The sequence below is a fragment of the Arachis duranensis genome, chromosome 4 (assembly GCF_000817695.3).
Source record: "Arachis duranensis cultivar V14167 chromosome 4, aradu.V14167.gnm2.J7QH, whole genome shotgun sequence".
NCBI classification, from domain to species: domain Eukaryota; kingdom Viridiplantae; phylum Streptophyta; class Magnoliopsida; order Fabales; family Fabaceae; genus Arachis; species Arachis duranensis.
The window spans coordinates 89408449-89431979 of NC_029775.3; the positions used below are offsets into that span (position 1 = coordinate 89408449).

The 23531-nt window shown below is 34.1% G+C and overlaps 1 protein-coding gene across 1 annotated transcript; it reads right to left on the reverse strand.

Moving 5' to 3' along the window:
• Window positions 1-1734: 1734 nt before the first annotated feature.
• LOC107484873 (putative serine/threonine-protein kinase) lies at window positions 1735-5542 on the reverse strand. Its single transcript, XM_016105419.3, has 6 exons — window positions 5055-5542; window positions 4436-4539; window positions 4072-4282; window positions 3414-3651; window positions 2856-3006; window positions 1735-2202 (listed from the first exon to the last, which is right to left on the reverse strand). The coding sequence occupies exons 1-6, from the start codon at window positions 5161-5163 to the stop codon at window positions 1843-1845; spliced, it is 1173 nt and encodes a 390-aa protein (XP_015960905.1). The 5' UTR covers window positions 5164-5542; the 3' UTR covers window positions 1735-1842.
• Window positions 5543-23531: the final 17989 nt, after the last annotated feature.

Here is a 23531-nt window from a genome sequence, read left to right on the forward strand (position 1 = left end):
TTAAATTATTTCTAAAGAAATATATTCAAACATTCAATGAATATTGTATTTTTTAATATTTATTGTTTTAACTATATTTTTTTACATATTTCACAACTTATAATATTCTAATTTTTTACAATTATGACTTTTTTTAACATATCTTTAGTCATACTAATAACAAACTTAAAAATAATTAATATAAATAGAATTATATATTTTTATATTAAAATTTTTTACCCCCATAATAATTTTTTTCATGCTCCGCCACTGTTTATAACACATGGCTGGGATATGAAACTTTTTCTTTCAAACCTGCGTGACTTGTTGAGTAAGTTTGAGTTTAAAAATTAGTGTCACAAGCACAACTTACGTTTTATAGAGGACAATTCTGATTTAGACAATTTTCGTGTCTTTATTTTTTTCTAAACTTGAAACAGGACAAACTAATTTATGTGGTAGTTTAATTACTCGGCTTGTCTTTTAAGATTGTTTTCATTCTACACTCGACTTATTCAAAAGTTGCTTAATTACTTATATTACTTAAGAAATATTCCTTAGTGCATTATCATATTTGAACAAACATTATATAATACATTATATAATACATTAATAAATATGTTAAATTATATTTAATTTTATCAAAACTCAATATCTTGAAACTAACATGCATGAAATGCAATTTCACTTGAACACTTACAAGTTATGCATATTTAAAATACACATTTCAGGAATTTCCCCTGCAAACACCTAGGTTGTATTTGTTTAGGAGACTAAAACAAGAATACAGAGACATAAAATTGTGTTTGTCAAAGGAGATATAGAGAGACAATATGTCCAGAGACACTGAATTAGTGTATTTTGTATCCATCTTGTCAGAAAGGATACAGAGACATTAACAAGAGACACTATATTTTTTATTTTTTCTGTCAATAATCTTATTAATTTTTTATAATTAAATATTTTATTATTATATTTTTCATCTCAAATTTTTTGAATGAAAAAAAATAAAAATAAATTAGATGTTCATAATTTATTATAATTTATCATCAAACAAGATACAAAAACACAAAATTTGATATTTTTGTCTTTTATGTCTTGTTCAATGCTTTGTCTCAGAAACAAATACAGCCCTAAAAAACTTCATTATTCTACAAACTAGGCCATTTCTGCTCGGTAGCATAAACTATATTCAACGTTATAGTTTCTTGCAATAAATCATATTTGTGCGCTCGTTTATACTAACATCTGTTATTCCTCCAAAGAAGAAATTACATCATTTAAAAAAGAATCAATGGCATAGATTATCATAATTTACCATGTATGTGCTTTGTTTGTACTGAAAAAAATTTAAAGCTGTTAATTTTCCCATCAATGATCCAAATACCGCCCTTTAATCTTTAGAAAAAAGGACAAATCAATCTTTAACTTTTTAGTTCATAGACATTTAAGTTTCTAAAGATTTAAAAGTACATTTAAGTCTTGACCTCTTTAAAATTTGGATATATCGTGAATCTAATTTGTCCAATTTTAAAAACTCTCTCATGTGTGCATCTGTATCAACTAGATCAGTACAATGACAGTCACGTTTGATTTTTCGATTGAGAGATCGATATGTCCAAATTTTAAAAAACTCAGAAATTTAAATATATTTTCAAATCCTCCAGAACTTAAATGTCTACTGATCAAAAGTTTAAAAACCTATTTGTGCTTTTCTCTAATCTTTGAGGTGCACCTTATACTAGAAAATAGAAATTAGAAAACCGAAATTCAAAATATCATAGCCATCAAAGATACCAGAAATATGAACATATAGCATCCATATCAGCATATATTACCTATCATATTCAATCTATGTAACAATTATCTGGGGAGCATCTCTGTCACGACGTCGTTACTGCTAAAGTTGGTTGAGTTTTCATGCGGCATTCCGGTTTTTTTGTTCTTGAATAGTTGAGAAGATGGTGTCTCATTCAAAGAACCACCCATCTTACCAGAGCTATGCCATCTGTATATTCCAGGCTCAGTCAACGCCTTCTCGTTAATATGAACTTCCTTTGAGAGCATTTCCATCACTTGCTTCATGTTAGGCCGATTCTGAGCGGCAGCCTGAGTGCAAAATAGAGCAACCTTAATGAACCGGAAAACCTCCATCTCATCGAATTCGGCTAGTTCCGGATCGACCATGTCCAGAAGCCTATTTTCCTCCTTGAGCTTCCAAGCCTGCACAAACACATGCCTGTTCAGTTGAAACAAAGATATGGCAACATTTTAAGTATTTAATTTGTAAGCACTGTCCATATACAAATATTTTACACAGATACTTAGATTTGATTTCGTAAAGTTTTTATTTTTTGAAAATAACTTATCAAAGCTGGCTTTTAAAAGATAACTTTCTAAAAGTTGTAGTATCTATTTTTGGTAAATCAAACTAAAAATAATTTTCAATATGCATAAGTAACAACAATTGTGTTTGATAAAATAACTTTTAAAATTTAAAAAGTACACAATAGACATAAATATAAAAGTGAATTTGGATATTTTAATATACGAGACTATATTAGACTTTTTAATTTTAAAAAGCTCATTTGTAGATACTTTCGAAAGCTCTCGTAACGAGTATAAACACATGGTTTTGCTGATTAACCAAACACAAAACAAGGTGTTTGTGCTTTACCAAACCAATTCTTATTCACATATTGTCACATTGGCAAAAATATGCAAATATGCAATGCACGAATCGAATCATACACTAAAAGCAGTCATCATGTATGACAAGCTTCAAATTCCAAATTTACAATCACAATAGATATCAAAACAATATCCCAGCATGTATCAAATCAATATAGCTAATACTCAATAAACCAGAAACATACCCACTCCACCAGAACCAGGAGATTGTCTCCAAATGCAGCTTTGCTGCTACTTTTACCACTGATTATTTCAAGCATGAGAACCCCAAAACTATATACATCTGCTTTCTTTGTAAGCTGTCCTAGAAGTGCATATTCCGGTGCCAGGTATCCCCTGGTGGACATTCAAAAGAAATGAACTTGGTTAAACCAAATCCATACAAAGAACTGAGGATGTATCTATACCTATGAAATATCATTGGAGGATCTAAAGTCTTTAGTGTTCAAATCATAACAAGCAGATTTAACCAAAGAAACACAAGATCATGCAGAGTTACTTCTAATTTATCTTCTGGTACATAAAAGATCTGTTTCAGTTTAAAAAGTCTTTTTTTATATATTTTATTTTTCTTAGTTTACATTTTCTCACACATTAAATCCCATTAGTACTTCTATTGATTAATAAATAATAAATATGACATGATATTCTTTAGTAAAGTTTCAACATTGAAGTTTAATAAATTCAGTATTTATAAACTGAGTAAACAGTACTATTAATACACACAATGCATCTGCACTTACACCGTTCCTGCAACTCGAGTGCTAACATGGGTGACATTATCAGGAAAAAGTTTCGCAAGACCAAAATCTCCAATTTTCGGGCTGAAGTTCTCGTCCAGAAGGATGTTGCTGGCCTTGATATCTCTGTGAACAATGTTTGGCTGAGCCTCATCATGGAGGAACACCAAACCAGAAGCTGTACCGCGGCAAATAGCAGCCCTCTTCGGCCAATCCAGAGCAACATATTTACTTTTAGAACCTGAAAAAAAAAATTATATCTGCATTAGCATTATCCAGTTCACCTGAGTGTTAAAACAATAGCACATTGCATATCCAAACCTCAACTCCAAAGCATAAAAAACTGGGAGTCTAGGACAGTGAGGAACATGGAAATAATACAACTTTTCTGCCTTATATATCTATCTTAATGCCTCTGCAATTTTTGTCTTAATACACTTACCAAATACGGCCCGAGTTATTTAATACACGGTTTGTTCAATTTTCAAGAGAAATTCAGACATGGAAACTGAATCTTAATCAAGCAGAGGGGTTGTACATTAGGAAGAATTAGAAGTCCTAATAGATTATGCGGACAGCCGTGTTTAAAAATCTAAAGGTTCAGTTCCAACTCAGGAAAGATTCACGGATAAATAAACATTCAAGTTGTTATAATATTTACCAAGCAAAGAACTTGCAAGGCTATTGTTCTCCAGAAATTCATACACCAATATTCGATGACTACCCTCGACACAGCAGCCAACTAGTCCGACAAGATTTGGATGCCGTATATTCGATATCATATCAATTTCAGTCATAAATTCACGGGTTCCTTGTTTAGACTCAACAGAAAGAGACTTGATAGCGACTGGAGTACCATCTCTTAAAACTCCCTGCAAATATTATCAAAGCAGCACAATAATTTACTCAAAAGGAAAAGGGAAAAATGTCATGATGGATTGAACAATCTTCAGAAACTCCATCTAAGGTGGTAAGCTTTAGGAAAACTACAATTTAAAATGAAGTGATGGGGTCATCTGTATCACCTTGTGGACAACTCCATAACCTCCTCCACCAAGTTTGCTTGAAGGGTGAAAATCTCTGGTTGCCGATCGCAACGAGTTATAGGTAAATTGTTTGGTTGCAATGACTGTTGATCACAAACACATAAAGCTTGCACAAATTAATCTCAGAAGTCAGAACACAAATTTCTTAATTGGGAACATTCTAGACCAAGTCAAGCATGCAATTTTCAGAAGATAATGTCCAAATCAAAATAGCAACTCTAAAGTCTAAAGTCTGAAAATTGAAACTAAGGGTTAGTTTCAACTCTAAAGTCTGAGCACTAAATAGCAAACACAATACTCAATAACACCAACAAACAAAAGCTTTCATATGCGTCATTCTATAGAATCTAATCAAATTATTAGCAGCATTCTCTCCCCTATTCCAGTTCCAATCCCCATAAAAACCTGCAAGAATTTTTACATAATGTTGTATCCAGGTTCTGGCTACTAGGATTTGAGAAATAGGGTAATTTATCCCAAAAAAGGTTTACAATTTTAAGAGTGTAAACCATGATATGACAAAGTCAACTACCTCACATTAACACAAAAGAATTGATCAATAATGGAAATTCAAATCCAATAAACTTGTTCTTGTTACCTTGTTCCTGTGGCTTCTCAGCAGTATCACTATCATCTCTCCCTCTACACCAATTCAAAGCACCAAAGCAATTTTTAATCATGGTTATATGCCTTATGGCCAAATTCATAGCACACACCAACCACAATGGTGTTAGAAACAAGATACTCTGAATTTTATTAAATTGGAAAACCAAGAACCAAGTTGGAAACTAAAAAATCATGGGTTATTCACAGCATGGTTTGAAACAACTGTTATAACCCCAAAATTCTACCTTGAATCTTAGTTCAGAATATATAATAACAATAATAAGGCTTTTTACTCTCAGGAAAGTCACCAAACCAAACACTAGATGGTTTATGAGAGAAGGAACGTGTGAATCCATATATGGTTTCAAGAAGATTGAAAAAGGTAAAAAATTACTGGAAGCATGAAAGGTTGAAGGGTCAAGGAAGCTATTAAGGGTAAAGGAGGGACAAGAGAGATGGAAAGAGTAATGAGAGAGGTGAACTCCGAAAGTGACATGTGAGGTGGCTTTTTTTGGTTTTATTATGTTATTGAAAATGAATAATTGAAAAAATGTGTATGAAGTGGTCATGGTCATGCAGTTGACAGAGAGAGACTACGAGACAGGAAAACATCCGAGTCAAATTTCAGAATACAGAAACAGAACAGGGAAAAAACATACCATACATGAGTACTTTGCAGATTCGTTATTCTATGAATTTGGACACATTAGACCTGTACTTGCATGAATCAATGTGATTTAATTTTTATAGCATCTAAGCACTGATTACCATACAGGAGTACTTTGTTGATTTGTTATGCTATGAATTTGGACAGATATGATACATGAATCTGCATGAATCAATGTGATCTAACTAACGTATTATAGTACCTTAGCACTGGTTTTAGTTTTATTTCATATTTTCATATTGAATCCGTTATCTTTTCCATGTTTGATTTTTGGTATCAACAATCTGTTATTAATTTGGCATGTATACTAAAATATTTTTTAAATAAAAATATTATTTATACACACACATACATATATTTTAAAAATCTTAATCCTAATTTTAAAAATGTTTTTTTTTTCTCCATAACACTAATACCCGTCCCACTCTCCAGTCACCCCAACCAAAACTCTCAAATTCTAATCTCTCGTGACGTCACAACCATATCCCTTACTGTGCTCATATAATAATGACTAATTTTAATAGTTAATTTTGACGTACACCTAACATAATTATTTTTTAAAAATTTTTTAACTTTCAATTTTAAAATTTTATTTAAACTAGTTATTTTTAAATAATATTTTTTTCTTTTATTCTTTATTTCCTCATTACTCTCTCTCTCTTCTTTCTCATCATTTTTTACTTTCTTTTATACGTTATTTTTTCTTCACGTTTTATTCTTTTATTTTGTCTTTTTTCTTTCTACTTTTCTTTTTCTCCATTTTTTTATTTTTTCTTATTTAAAAAGATAAAATATTATTTTGGTCTCCCACATTTGGGTCAAATTCTAACTTAGTCCATAATATTTTAAACGTTTTATTTCAATTACAAAAATTTTCAAACGTCATATTTCAATCCTAAAAAGATTTTAAGCGGGTTCAATATCCCACAATTAAATTTGACACTGATGAGTTTGGAAAACTCAGATTTATTTTGATGATGAACAAACATTATTGAAATGATTGATTGCAAAATTATTAATTATGATTCTCATATAACATGTGTTGATTAATAATTTTGCTATGCAGGCGTTAATATTGGGCCGAAAATGAAATTATGGTGTAAGCCCAATATACTCATAAACTTTCAGTCTTGATGTTAAAATGATCATAGTAGCTAAAACAATGTGTTGTTAATTGGGCCAACAATTGTGATACAAGCCCAAATTAAAAGTCTTGGTACAAGACCAAAACTTGCTTGATCCAAAAATCCATCAGGAAAGCAAATGTTACCATTTGCCTTATGCTCTCCAACGGATTCCATTTCTCATTATGGATGGAGTTCAAATTTTAATTTGGTAGCATTGAAAACATAAATGAGAGAGAGAATATGAGTGACATGATTGATGTGTTTAAGCTGCACGCCACTCTAAGGGAAGTAAAAGTAACTTTTTCAATTATTTTGATTAACTCATTTAATTGCTTTCCTTCCAAGTTATTTATTCTTTCTCATCTCTTTCCTTCTCTGTTTTGGTCATTGTCCAGGAAGCCATGGAAGCTACACCTACTCACCGAAAAGAAGATGAAGCACGTCTCAAGACCATCACAATGATGGCAAGAAAACATAACAAAATAAAAGTGTGCTGTGGCTGAGATTTTCACCAAAAATAGTAAGATTTGGTGAGGTAATCTCGAGCTCTTCATACTCAAAAAGAAAGAAGAAGATTCGGCCAGCAAGGAAGAGATTCTTGGAGGCATGGCTTGTCTTTGATTCTGCTCAACCACCACAGGAAGTAGCTAGAGTGGCAAAGTGATGGAAGAGGCAGAGATTGGAGCAGATGAAGCCATCATCATTATGAAGCATCAAGGGTCAGAAATCTATCTTGGAGAGCAAGCAAAGGATGGAGCGCTCTGATTGATGAAGAGTGATAACCAAAGAAGAACTAGAGGTATTTGCATGTTGGTTTTTGCATGAGTTCCTCTTCTCTCTGTGGCCGAACCGGTTCTGTTTTGAAGGAAAAGAAGTTAAGCTTGGTTTTGTTTCAACTGTGAAGGCTTATTTTCTCTATAAAAGGGTGAACAGTCACGATTTGATTCAAGGGGAAAAAGTTTGAGAGTGCAAGGCACAGAAATCTCATAGCTACCTAAGCTTACAGATTTTCTTTTCCTTCAATGTATTTTGTTTAATATTTTTCTGTTTAATTTTGTCATGTCTTGAGTCTCATGGAAAAAAGACAAACAAGTGAGGTTTGTATGAAAAAGCCATAGAGCGGAAAAAGGCAGAGAGTGCAAAATTAAAAGAAAAGCCATAGATGTCCTTAGAGTTCCTTTGTACGTCTATGTTGTGTTTCATGATTCTGTGGGAATCCCCTTGTAAGTTGGGTTAGCACTTTACAGCTTGTAATCAGGTTGAGTATAGTGAAATTCCATCATTATTGTGATGGAGACTGGATGTAGGCTGCATTGTACTTAGCAGCTGAACCAGGATATATCTGGGTGTAATTCTCTTTCTCTCCTACTCCATTTCTGTTTCTACTATCCAGGAGAAAAAACCAAAAATATCTCGTGCCAAGGGACGAGACAAAAATAAAAGTCTCGTGGCTAAGGACGAGACAAAAACAGAAAAGTCTCCTCAAAGACCAGAAAGTGTAATCAAGTAAAAAGGGGGCTAAGATTCAACCCCCCTTCTCTTAGCCACTGAAACCATCAATTGGTATTAGAGCTTGGTCTCAAAAAGATCAAGCTTTGCAGCTTGGAGAAAAGATCCATATGGCAGAAAACAGTGGCTCAAATCTGGTGTCCTACAATCTCACAGAAGGACAGTCAAGCAACAGACCTTCTTTTTTCAATGGAAAAAACTATACCTATTGGAAAGAAAGAATGAAGATCTTTGTGCAAGCAGTAGACTACAGACTTTGGAGGATCATCCTAGAAGGTCCTCAATTTCCATCCAACACAAGTGCTGAAGGAGTAGTCACTCTTAAACCGGAAGCAAGCTAGACCGAAGAAGATAGAAAGAAAGTAGAGCTAAATGCCAAAGCTGTAAACCTACTCAACTGTGCTATCAGCTTCGAGGAGTACTGACGGGTATCACGATGCACAACGGCAAAGGAAATCTGGGATAAATTACAAATCACTCATGAAGGAAACACCATTGTAAAGAAGACTCGGATAGACATGTTAAACAGGGAGTATGAAATGTTTACAATGAAGGAAGGAGAATCCATTGATGAACTGTTCGAACGGTTCAACACCATCATTGTTGGCTTGGATGCTATGGGAATAACACATTCCGATTCTGTGCTTGTGAGAAGAGTGCTGAGATGTCTCACTAAAGAGTGGGAAACAAAAGCTTTAATTATTTATGAGAGCAGTAACCTTGATTCCATGACACTTGATGATTTGAGAGGAAACCTTCTTGCTTTTGAAAACACTTATTTGAAAAAAGAGTCAAAAAGGAAAGGAATTGCTTTTTCTTCTGTAACTAACCCCCTGGATGATGAATCCAGTGATAACTCATCTGAAAATAAATTTGTGTTGTTTGCCAAAAAATTCAGGAAAATGGTGAAGTTCAAAGGCAAAGGCAGCAGCTCAAGGAAAATGAAGAAAGATCTTAGCAAAGTAACTTGTTACAACTGCAAGGAAATGGGGCATTTCAAATCTGATTGTCCCAAGTTGAAGAAAGAGGAGAAGAAAAAAGGAGGGACGAAGAAGGGTCTAATGGCATCATGGGAAGACTTGGAAAATGACTCAGACAGTGATGAAGAATCTGAGACCAAGTCACAGCCTTGTCTGATGGCAAATCATGTAGATCAGGTATTCTTTCAAAACTCTGACACTGAAGACCTTCATCTCATGATAGACCATCTTTCTGAAAAAATAAGATATTTTTTGCTTGATAATCAAGATCTTGAACAACAAATTGACATTCTTAAAGCTGAAAATAATTTTCTCAAAGAAAAGCTAAGAGAGGCCAAAACTGCTTGTGATCTTATGGAAGAAAATAAACAGTTGAAAGCTCAACTTAGAAGTTGTGAAAGTGATCATTCGGTAGTTGCTTATGTAAACTATTTTAAGGAAAATGAAGAGTTGCTGAAAAAGGTTAAAAGTCTTGAAAATGACTTAGCCAAATTTACTCAAAGTTTTGAAAATCTAAATCAAATATTGGCTAGTCAAAAACCACTCTTTGATAAAGCTGGTTTGGGGTTTTACAAATCTGATAAGAAACCTTCTTTTAAAGATAGAGCTTCTTCCTCTAATGACACAAGGTTTCAAGATCCCACCTACTTTAACAAAATAACAACTCCAAGATTTTGTAGGTTATGTAACCGAAGCGGTCATTTTCCTGTTCAGTGTTTCTTTGGTGAAAGAATGATTGGTGATAAAGTTTACAAAGTTATTTTTTATTACAATGATTTAGAACATAGGAGATGGTTTAACGTGAAAGGATCCAAGAAAATTTGGATATCTAAGGTCACTTGAGCTTATTTTGTAGGTGTGCCTAGCATCCAAGAGGAAGGAGAATATGTGGTACATGGACAGCGGATGCTCTAGGCATATGACCGGAAAGACAACCTTCTTCATAAAGCTTGATGAATATGATGAAGGACTTGTCACTTTCGGTGATGATGGAAAACGAAAGATAGTGGCCGTCAAGTAATCTTTAGAAAATTTGTGTGCTTGGTTGTTTGTGAAAAAACTGGGGGATATTCTTTTTGAAGCAAAGAGATGCAACAATGTGTATGGATTAACTCTTGAGGACTTGAAAGAACAAAATGTAACATATTTTACATCTCTTGAATCTGAAAAATGGCTATGGCATAGAAAGTTGGGTCATGCTAGCATGTACCAAATTTCTAAGCTAGTGAAGAAAAATCTGGTTAGAGGAATTCCTAAAATCAAATTCGATAAGGATCTTACTTGTGATGCTTGTCAATTAGGCAAACAAGTTAAATCCTCTTTTAAACCAAAAGATGGAATTTCAACCAAGAGGCCATTAGAGATGTTACACATTGATCTTTTTGGTCCAATAAGAACACAAAGTCTAGGAGGTAAATACTATGGTTTGGTAGTGGTAGATGATTACTCTAGACTTGGTTGGGTACTTTTTCTTGCTCATAAAAATGATGCTTTCCATGCTTTCTTAACCCTTTGCAAAAAAATTCAAAATGAAAAAGATTTAAAAGTGTCTCATTTGAGAAGTGATCAAAGAAAAGAATTTGAAAACCAAGACTTTGAAAAATTCTGTGATGACTTTGGGATTACTCATAATTTTTCATGCCCTAGAACGCCTCAACAAAATGGGGTTGTTGAAAGAAGGAATAGAAGCCTTCAAGAAATGACTAGGGCTATGTTATATGAGAATGAGGTTCCTAAATTTTTATGGGCTGAAGCCGTAAATACGGCATGCTATATTTTGAATAGGACAATAATTAGAAAATGATTGAAAAGAACTCCATATGAGCTATGGAAAGGAACCCCTCCAAATCTTAAGTACTTTCATGTTTTTGGATGCAAATGTTTTGTGCTTAACAACAAAGAAAATCTTGGTAAGTTTGATCCAAAATCTTATGAAGGAATATTTGTTGGATACTCTACCACTAGCAAGGCCTATAGGATTTATCTCAAAGAACATAGAACCATAGAGGAATCCATACATGTCACTTTTTGTGATTCTAACTTAATTTCCAATACTGTGATAGATAATGATTCAGATTGTGAAGAAGCTAGAATAAGTAAAGAAAATTCCAAGTCTGCCCATATTGAAGAATCTGCCAGTCCAGATTTGTCTCGTCAGATTGGAGGAGACATTTCCATTTTGTCTACTGAACAAGCATGAGAAACTGAACAGTGAAATCAACAGAAACTCATCAAAGCTCAACACCACAAAGGAAGCCTAGAGAATAGAAGTCTATGAGGGGTTATCCTCATGACTTCATCATTGGTGATCCCTCCCAAAGAGTGACAACAAGATCTTCAACCAAAAGACAATCCGAACCAAGCAACTTTGCACTCTTGTCACAAATAGAGCCCAACAATGTCAAACAAGCTCTTGAAGATCCATCATGGGGGAAAGCCATGCAAGAGGAGCTTGCTCAATTCGACAAGAATGAGGTTTGGACACTAGTACCTCATCCGGATGGTAAGAAAGTTACGTGTACTAAGTGGGTGTTTAAAAATAAACTTGGTGAGGATAGATAAGTTATTCGTAACAAGGCTAGATTAGTGTCCCAAGGTTACGATCAAGAAGAGGGTATAGATTTTGATGAGTCTTTTGCTCCGGTAGCTAGAATGGAAGCAATTAGATTGCTTCTTGCCTATGCTACCCATAAAGGTTTCAAAATGTTTCAAATGGATGTTAAATGTGCTTTTCTTAATGGCTTTATTGATAGAGAAGTGTATGTAGCACAACCCCCCGGTTTTGAACATAAATATTTTTCAAATCATATTTTCAAACTAACTAAGGCTCTTTATGGTCTTAGACAAGCTCCAAGAGCTTGGTATGAAAGGCTTAGTGCCTTCTTATTGGAAAATCAATTTCAAAGGGGTACCACGGACACAATTTATTCATTAAAGCATCTAATGATGATATTTTTCTAGTTCAAGTTTATGTGGATGATATTGTGTTTGGATCGGCCAATGAGTCCTTGTGTGAAGAGTTTGGAAAACTCATGACTAGTGAGTTTGAGATGAGTTTAATGGGAGAGCTAACCTTCTTTCTTGGCCTCCAAATTAAACAAACTCCTAGTGGTACTTTTATTTGCCAAGGAAAGTATGCAAAAGAGCTTATCAAAAAGTTTGGCCTAGAAAACTATAAACCAATGGGAACACCAATGCATCCAAACATTAAACTTGAAAAAGATGATGATGAGAAAGATGTAGATAAAACACGGTATAGAGGAATGATTGGTTCACTAATATCTCTTACATCCTCTAGACCGGATATTGTTCAAAGTGTGGGTGTATGTTCAAGATTTCAATCTCACCCAAAAGAATCCATCTTTCGGCTGTTAAGCGCATCATTAGATACATTAAGGGAACAAGCGATTATGGCTTGTGGTATCCAAAATCTGATGACTTTTGTGCAGTAGGATTTTGTGATGCAGATTATGCAGGAGATAGAGTGGATAGAAGGAGCACCTCCGGCATGTGTTGCTTCCTTGGAAGCTCACTCAACATGTGGTAAAGCAAAAAATAAGCCACAGTAGCTTTATCCACAGTTGGAGCTGAATATATATCCGCATATGCTTGTTGTTCACAATTAATTTGGTTAAAAACGCAGTTGAAAGATTACAAATTAAAGATCAATAATATACCATTATTTTGTGATAACATGAGTGCTATAAATATTTCCAAAAATCCTGTTTTGCACTCAAGAACAAAGCGCATTGAGATCAAATATCATTTTATTAGAGAACATGTGCAAAAGAGTACTATTGATATTCAATTTGTAAAATCTAAAGATCAACTTGCTGACATTTTTACAAAACCTCTCTGTGAAGACAGATTATGTTCATTAAGAAAAAGCTTGGGAATGATTGATCTTGTTTCTGTTGAAAATTTGTGAAATTTTGATTCTACTCAGTTTTGTCTCGTAAAAATGGACGAGATAAAAATAAAAGCATGTTGGAGAGGCTGTGATCAAGGGGGAGGCTGCGCAGAAGTTATTTTTCATGGGTCCCACAAAATCTCTTTGACCCCTTCATGACCATTTTGTTAGCTTCCCATTTTGTTGAAAATAAAAAAATCTTTTTGTGGTATTATCAAATCTAGTTGAAAGAGCCATAGTGTCAAATCAAATCTTCCCTTTCAACTAATCCCTTGATTTAAGGAAACCACTTTTTCAAATTCTTGGAAACCTCCTGGTTAATAACCGCGCTCATGATGATCATTAACTTCCCTCACTACCTCTCTCCAATCAGCATTTAATGCCTCTCTAACCTCCCTCCACTCACCTCACCCTTCAGCCTTCCCTTCAACCTCCATCCCCATTCATCTTCTTCACATAATGAAAAAGGAAACTACACCAAGGAAGAGTAAAAGAATTCGGCTCTCTCAAAAACCCTCAACTCTCCAAACTCACACTCACATCCATATCCACTCAACTTCTTCATCTTCTCCATCACCTCCCACCAAGCAACCCGAATCCATGAGGCGCAAGGTCATAGCGCAGAAATCCTCTGGAAGGAGGAAAAGTGGAAAGAATAAAGAACCCAGCATTGAACAAGAAGAAGAATCGCACACCTCACCGATTCCATCACCGCCACCTTCTCCACCAAAGAAAGCCTCTCCCGGAAAGAGCTCTCAGAAGACTAAAGGTTTTGTGTTGCATGAGACTAGAGAACCCGCAAACCTTGAATCATTAGAATTCAAGAACAAATTTCACAAGCTACACTCTTACTATGATCCATCAAGATTCACTACATGTGCATTCTATGAATTCCACCAAGAAGTTTTGGAAAAGAGGCATCTGTGTCTCTCATATTTGGTAAACTTGGACTCTCTAACTACCAAAGGGATCAATCTGCATCCTCTATTTGAAAATTGCAAATGGTCCTCACTGCTTCTCATTCACAAAATGGTTTATCCAGGGTTAGTAAGGCAGTTTTATGCTAATCTGCGTCTGATTCATGGTAGTCTCCACTCATATGTGAAGCGTGTGCACATCACCCTGAACGCTGAGACCATCGGCGCTGCACTTGGTTACACAGATGAAGGACTGAAAGTTTACATGTCTGACAAATGGGACTCACATGTTGGGTTCACATACAAGCAGATTCTTCCTCATATCTGTGCAAATATGTCTGGACTAGACGGAACTGTTCCTGCTCACAAAGTCCTTGGACCAACCAACTCATTACTGCACCAAATCATAACTCATATCTTGATCCCATAGAGTGGTTCTCACAATAGGATAATAGTATCTGATTCTATCATCTTATTTGTTCTTGTTACTTCATCTCCTATTTCATTTGCCTACGTTATGATTAGACATATGTGGGAATCTGTCAAAAGTACCAAGAAGGCTAATTTACCTTATGGAATGTTTCTCACGTGTATTTTTGAGTACTTTAAGGTAGATTTCACAAATAAGGATGTAGAGAACAAAGTCTCTATGATCAAAGGAGGCGGAGCTGCTAAAGGAACCAAGGGTAAGAAATCAATGCCAACAGATAGTGACTTTGAAAGTCAGCCTGAATCCTCCAAAGAAACCAAATCAATGAGAGAAATTCTCACTGAATTCTCCAATATGTCTGAGCTAATGGTGCAATCTCATAGGGCGGCTCGCAAGCTAGCCTATGAGAATGAAAGGGCTTAGGGGATATGTAAAGATAGAGTGGGTCTAATGCTAGAAAACTTGGAGAAGGATCTGGGCATAGATAGCGATGAAGGGGATGAAGATTCTGATTTTAATCTTTCTGATGATTAATTACTGTTTCTTTGATATTGGCACTGTTAAGCTCAATTTGATACTTTGTTTTGTTAGGCTGGATACTGTTAGTACCATAACCTTGTGATACTTTGACATTTTTTGGGGTTATATTTGGCATATTCTATTTCTTTTGTCAAGATCTGTTTTGCAGGTGCCCCTTTGATGACAAAAGGGGGAGAATAAATTTCTGAAAATTGAAACTGGAAAACAGGGGATAAAACTCTCTTAGAGTTCATGATTACCTCCGTTAATGATTGATAATGCATTTGGTTTATGATGCATTCAGGTTTATCTTGATGGCTGCCATTATTTGATGTTTATCTTGGTAAAATATGTGTTTACTGTGTTTATAATACGTTTGACTTACCTTGATAAAATGATTTATGTTGAATTTATCTTTGGCAGTTCCTTTAAGTTCTTAATGATGAAAGTTGCTGTGTTTGGCAAGATTATATCATGCTTGAAAAAATATTTTTCCTACCAAGATTTCTCTAATTTACTGGAAAATATTTTTTGAACAGCAAGTCTTTTGTCAAAAACAGATTTTGATTGATTATGGTATGATTGAGCAGAAAATTAAATTTGTGATAGCAAATAAGTTTTGTATATCATTCAAATCTGCTCATAAATCAAGCATTTAGCATCATGGAATAAATATGCTAAATAACATTGTTACTTGAAACTTGATTAAAATGTTATAGGTTAGTGCTTCCCTTGGTAAAATAAGCATACATTAAGGGGGAGCCATGTGACATTTAGAAAGGGGGAGAAATTCAAAAATTCAAAGGGAGTATTCTTTACTCAATCTTAAATTTCTTTCCATTTCAATTTTAATAATGTTTGTCATCAAAGGGGAGATTGATGAGTTTGGAAAACTCAGATTTATTTTGATGATGAACAAACATTATTGAAATGATTGATTGCAAAATTATTAATTATGATTCTCATATAACATGTGTTGATTAATAATTTTGCTATGCAGGTGTTAATATTGGGCCGAAAATGAAATTCTGGTGCAAGCCGAATATGATCATAAACTTTCAGCCTTGATGTTAAAATGATCATAGTAGCTGAAACAATGTGTTGTTAATTGGGCCAGCAATTGTGATACAAGCCCAAATTAAAAGTCTTGGTACAAGACCAAAACTTGCTTGATCCAAAAATCCATCAGGAAAGCAAATGTTACCATTTTCCTTATGCTCTCCAACGGATTCCATTTCTCACTAAGGATGGATTTCAAATTTTAATTTGGTAGCATTGGAAACATAAATAAGAGAGAGAATATAAGTGACATGATTGATGTGTTTAAGCTACACGCCACTCTAAGGGAAGTAAAAGCAACTTTTTCAATTATTTTGATTAACTCATTTAATTGCTTTCCTTCCAAGTTGTTTATTCTCTCTCATCTCTTTCCTTCTCTGTTTCAGTCATTGTCCAGGAAGCTATGGAAGCTACACCTACTCACCGAAAAGAAGATGGAGCACGTCTCAAGACCATCACAATGATGGCAAGAAAACATAACAAAATAAAAGTATGCTGTGGCTGAAATTTTCACCAAAGATGGTAAGATTTGGTGAGGTAATCTCGAGCTCTTCATACTCAAAAAGAAAGAAGAAGATTCGGCCAGCAAGGAAGAGATTCTTGGAGGCATGGCTTGTCTTTGATTATGCTCAACCACCACAGGAAGTAGCTAGAGTGGCAAAGTGATGGAAGAGGCAGAGATTGGAGTAGATGAAGCCATCATCATCATGAAGCATCAAGGGCCAGAAATCCATCTTGGAGAGCAAGCCAAGGATGGAGCGCTCGGATTGATGAAGAGTGATAACCAAAGAAGAACTAGAGGTATTTGCATGTTGGGTTTTGCATGAGTTATCTCTTCTCTCTCTGTGGCCGAACCAGTTCTGTTTTGAAGGAAAAAAGTTAAGCTTGGTTTTGTTTCAACTGTGAAGGCTTCTCTTCTCTATAAAAGGGGTGAACAGTCACGGTTTGATTCAAGGGGAAAAAGTTTGAGAGTGCAAGGCACAGAAATCTCATAGCTACCTAAGCTTACGAATTTTCTTCTCCTTCAATGTATTCTGTTTAATATTTTTCTATTTAATTTTGTCATGTCTTGAGTCTCATAGAAAAAAGGCAAACAAGTGAGGTTTGTATGAAAAAGCCATAGAGCGGAAAAAGGCAGAGAGTGCAAAATTAAAAGAAAAGCCATAGATGTCCTTAGAGTTCCTTTGTACGTCTATGTTGTGTTTCATGATTCTGTGGGAATCCCCTTGTAAGTTGGTTAGCACTTTACAGTTTGTAATCAGGTTGATTATAGTAAAATTCCATCATTGTTGTGATGGAGACTGGATGTAGGCTGCATTGTACTTAGCAGCTGAACCAGGATATATCTGGGTGTAATTCTCTTTCTCTCCTACTCCATTTCTGTTTCTACTGTCCAGGAGCAAAAACAAAAAATATCTCGTGTCAAGTGACGAGACAAAAATAAAAGTCTCGTGGCTAAGGACGAGACAAAAACAGAAAAGTCTCCTCAATGACCAGAAAGTGTAATCAAGTAAAAAAGGGGCTAAGATTCAACCCCCTTCTCTTAGCCACTGAAACCATCAGACACAACAATTTGCATATTAAAGAGATAATAGTATTTGATTTTAGTATTTAAGTAAAATCAATCCACCAACGATCACTAATGAAAAAGTTTTTTCTTTAATTTTGAAGCATTGATGATTGATTGTTAGAATTTTGAGTTTTATATAAAAAGAAAATTTAGAAGAAGTGTTACAAAAAGGTTTGGTTATATTTTTCTAACATATGAAAGAAGATATGACTTAACTAGTAATGTTATTAACGTTTATCTCATTCATTCCGTTAACTATTAGTGTCAAATTTACCAGTAGAACTACATTAAATTTGTTTAAAATTTTTTAGAATAGAAATAAGATGTTTAAAATATTAAGGACTAAATTAGGATTTGAACCAAATTAAAATTTAGTCTAAACATTAAAGACCAAAATAGTACTTTATTCCATTTAAAAAGATAAAATAAAATAATAAAAGATTATGTAAATACAATAGTAATGGAAAACTTTCATCCTCTCCTTTATATGGATTTTGTTAATTTTAATTTAAGATCTATAGGATTTGATTTCTAAATTTTATTTTCAATTAATTTAACTCTCATTTTTTTTCTTTTTTTTCTTTTATTTTTTTTATGAAATTGAACAAAAAGTATTTACCTTTAGGTAGAGAGATCCAATACTTTTCAGCATTATCTTCTTAATATGATCTTCATAATACAAGTAATTGAATGTTGTTTGTTTTAACGGATTTGGCTGACCCTAATTTAAAATATAATGTGGATGATCTTTTATATTATATATTATTATTCTTTAATGATTGCATCAATAAAATATACATTCTAAGAAAAATTGTGAATGTTGTAATTTTATTTAAATTCACATTGATATATATATATATATATATATATGAAATAGAAGGGAATAATTATATTATCTATTATATATTAATGAGATCCCATTGTTAAAAATATTGAATTATACTATTTTAAGACTGTGGGTTTGAATAGAAGTAGAAAAATATCTGTTGAGTTTTGAAAAAAAAAAATTATTACTTATTGTGATGACAAATATTTAGTTGATAAAAATTAATTTTAATTTATTGTGTGATTATTTGTGTTATAAAATTTTGAAAAAGTATAGGGAGCCAATGACCTAAACGTACAATGATTTGATTAAGAAAGAATTAACCATTAGGAACAAAAAATAAAAGAGATTGCATGCTGCTGCCAAATAGAAAAGAAAACAAACATGACTAGTGTAAATAATAAAACACTATGTTTGGAAATAATCATTATTAAGAGTAAGATATAAAAAAAATATAAAAGAATATGCTGCTGCTTAAAGAAAGTATCGTATCTTTAATGGAGAATAATTTGCTGCAACGACAAGCAAAACCAAGTTCTTACTAAAAGAAGAAAAATTAGTTTTTTCCAGAAATCTCAAAGAGAAAACTCAGAAATCGAAATATTGTACGTTGTGTCTTTTTTTTCATTTTGGTCTCAATTTTAATATATTCAGTTTTTGTTTGAGTTTTTTTCTAGTAAAAAAATGGCTAATGATTGAATAAGAGATTATTTAAAAAGTAGTCTATGAGTGAATAATCATAAATTAGGAAGAAATACTAACAGCTCCAGATTAATTTGGTTTTGGATTTTTATTTGTTCTCGACATTTTTATTTGGTCTTGACATTGGATTGTGAAATACGGAATTATTGCTTCGTTTGCCTTGGCGTAAAACTAGTTTGGTTCGATTGTCTTTGTCTTGGTCTTGGATATAGTAAAATTTTGTTATTATTGTGACGGAGACTGAATATAAATTTTGTTACATTTTAAAATTGAATCAAATATATGTTAATGTCATTCTTTTTACTATTTTTTTATCTTTTACTATTGTAAGAGACTAATAAAATAAATCTCCTACTTATTTTATTATATGCTTCAAATTTTAAAAGAGTATCTTAATTCAATCTCCCATCTTTAAATGGCTATAGAAAAATTTTGGCCAAGAATCTCAAGACTCATAAGCATTTTGCTTATAAAAAGTATTAAATTAACGTAGAGTTTAAAAAGTGGTAATAAATATTTTTGATTTTCTACACTATCCCCTAATTTGATAGGTTAATGATTAATCTGTCGTAAATTGGAACTCTATTTAAAGATTTGTCTTTAGTCAATAAATTGTTACATGGTAAAAATTCAGGTGTAGTCAACTTTACGTAAAATTGATACCTGAGAGCCGTTAGATAATTTAACTGATTTGACTAAATTTTTATTTAACGGCTCTCAGATATCAACGACTTATTACATGTATAAAATGAGATTCAAACCCTGATACTTGTTTAAATAAATTAATGAACTAATTATTAGGCTAATTTAACTTAATTTTAGTGATAATAAATATTAATGAAAGAATATGACTTCACAAATCTGGGGGAAACTGAATAGCAATAAATTGGTTTAAAATGTTTGTTCAAAATATCTTTTGTATTTTTAATATCAATATGAGATTAATTAATTTTTCAATTAAACTCTTGATTTATTTATGATCATTAAATAATTGTTAAAAGAAAATATTTATTTATTTATTTAAGATTGTTTAATCTATTATACCATTTTGAATATTATCAAATTTTTTTAAATGTGTGTTTCTTGCGATAACAATCACTTTGTTCTTAAATTGTTATCCACTAATTAATTGAATCCAAATTTTCAACCTTATTAAATAGTCACATGTCAAAAAATACTTTATTAATGTCTCATGTAATGACACGGATACATGTTAGATATTACATTTCAGAATTTTCTTTTATAATAAAATAAAAAAATTTAATAGCAAAAATAAGAACATATGATAATTGTAACAGCCCAGATTACCCGCTAGCACGATATTGTTCGCTTTGGCATACAAGCCAAAAGGCCTCACGGTTTTGCTTTTGACGATAGGGATGCTAGGCGAAACCTCCCACACTTACTCGTCAAAACGCGTCATGCAAGGGAGAGGTATTCACACCCTTATAAGGCATGCTTCGTTTCCCTCTCCAACCGATGTGGGCCTTACAATCCACCCCCCTAAGGGAGTCCAGCGCCCTTGCTAGCACATCGATCCGGGTTCTGGCTCTAATACCATCTATAACAGCCCAGACCACCTGCTAGCACGATATTGTCCGCTTTGGCACACAAGACCTCACGGTTTTGCCTTTGCCGATAAGGATGCTAGCCGAAGCCCCCCACACTCACTCGTCAAAATGCGTCATGCAAGGGAAAGGTATCCACACCCTTATAAGGCATGCTTCGTTCTCCTCTCCAACCGATGTGGGCCTTACAATCCACCCCCCTAAGGGAGCCCAGCGCCCTCGTTGGCACATCGATCCAGGTTCTGGCTCTGATACCATCTGTAACAGTCCAGACCAACCGCTAGCATGATATTGTCCGCTTTGGCACACAAGGCCTCACGATTTTGCCTTTGACGATAGGGATGCTAGCCGAAGCCCCTCCACACTCACTCATCAAAATGCGTCATGCAAGGGAGAGGTATCCACACCCCTTATAAGGCATGCTTCGTTCCCCTCTCCAACTGATGTAGGCCTTACAATAATTTTTACCAGTCTTTAGATATGAAAGAAGAAGAGAAAGGTATATATAAAATTACAAAGAGCAGCGAAAGAAGAATGAGAGATTTATTAGATCAGGTTAAATACATAAAGTATAAAAATAGAAAAGTTTTGACTCAAGATGAGAAGATCAATGAAAGGTAGAAGAACTACTTCTACGAGTTATTTAATGAAGGATAGAAGACTCTTCTGAGTCTTGGTTGGTTATGCATGAGCGAATAGGATCAAAACTTTGACTACTATCAAAGGATTCGAGACTTCGAGGTAAAAGAGGCTCTAAAGCGGATGAACAATGGTAGGACAGTAGGACCCGATAATATTCCGATTGAAGTTTGGAAGGAACTTGGAGAGAAAGATATCAGTTGGTTAACCAAACTTATTAATGAGATTTTAAGGTCAAAGAAGATACTAATTGAGTAAAAAACGAGCACATTGATACCTATCTATAAGAATAAGTGGGATATACAGAGTTGCAAAAACTATAGAGGGATCAAGCTCGTGACCCATACCATCAAGTTATGAAAAAGGATGATAGAACAGAGGTTGAGACAAGAGACACAAGTAACAAAGAACCAATTTAGTTTTATGCCAAGCAGATCCACCACTGAAGCTACATACCTGTTAAGAAGGATGATGGAGAGGTATTATAGTAATAAAAAGATCTACATATGGTATTTATTGACTTGAAAAAAGTATACGGAAAGGTGCCAAGGAAGGTCTTATGGAAGATTTTGGAAAGGAAGAGAGTAAGGATTGCATATATTCATACAATTAAAAACATGTATGATGGACTATAACTAGTGTGAAGACTCAAGGTGGTGTGACAGAGAAATTTTCTATTGGTATAGAATTACACCAGGGATCATCCTTAAGTCTATACATTTTCACATTAGTCTTAGAAGTATTCACTGAGCATATCCAAGAGCTTGTTTCATGGTGCATACTTTTTGCCGATGATATTGTCCTTATGAGAGAGTCAAGGAAAGACCTAAATAAGAAGTTGGATTTATGAAGAGAAGTTCTAGAAGTGTATGGTCTGCACATAAGCCGTAACAAGACGAAATATATGGAATGTAAGTTCGGCTGTCAAAGGAAAAATTCTAATACAGAGGTGAAGATTGGAGAAAACAGCCTACAAAAAGTTAAAAGTTTTAAGTATCTTGGGTGCATCATACAGGATAATAGAGAGATTGGGATCCAAGCAGGTTAGTCAAAATGGAGGAGTGTGTCTAGTTTCATATGTGACAAAAAAGTGCTATTAAAATTTAAAGGTAAATTCTATCGTACTGCTATCAGACAGACTATACTTTTTGGTACAGAGTGTTGGGTGGCCAAAGGAGAACATGAACATAAGTTAAGTGTGGCAGAGATGAAGATGTTGAGATGGATGAGTGATCATACGCGATTGGATAGAATAAGGAACAAAGATATAAGAGAAAGAGTTGGAGTAGCACCTATTATGAAAAAATGGTAGAATCACATCTCAGGTGGTTTGGACATGTAAGAAAAAGACCGACAGAACACCCAGTAAGAAGAGTGGATGAGATGGAAGATGGACAAGGGATGAAAGGTAGAGGAAGATCTAGGAAGACCATCCATGAGGTGGTCAAATGAGATCTACATGTAAACGGTCTCTCTGTAGACATGATACATGATAGAGTTCAATGACATCGTTTGATCCATGTAGCCGACTCCACCTAGTGGGACAAGGCTTTGTTGTTGTTGTATAATAATTAAATCATCTTTATTTTTAATTTTGGAGAAGTTTTCCTAGGAACTAGACATACTGCTTGTAAAACCCGGTTAATTAACGGCTAATTAACCCATAAATGAGAATTTATTTTAGAAAGCATAAAATGTGATTTTTATGGCTAAATGTGATAGAGGAGACTGAGACGAGAATTTTGGTACCAATTTTATAGAATTCGGACCAATATTGGACCGAACGGGCCAAACCGGGCCAATTGGACCCAAAGTGGGCCCTTGGCCCAACATAACTAGACCAAAACCCTAGTTTTCAGCATTCTCTCTCCTCACTAAACACACTCACATGCTGAAAATGGAGGCCATGGAGGGAAGAACTCTCTCTCAACTTCTTTCTCTCACTTGATCTTCAAACCACCATAACTTTTGATCTAGAGCTCCGATTGCCGCCCCGTTTGCGGCCACGCATTCACCGCGAAGAGCTCTACAAAACCCATACAATCA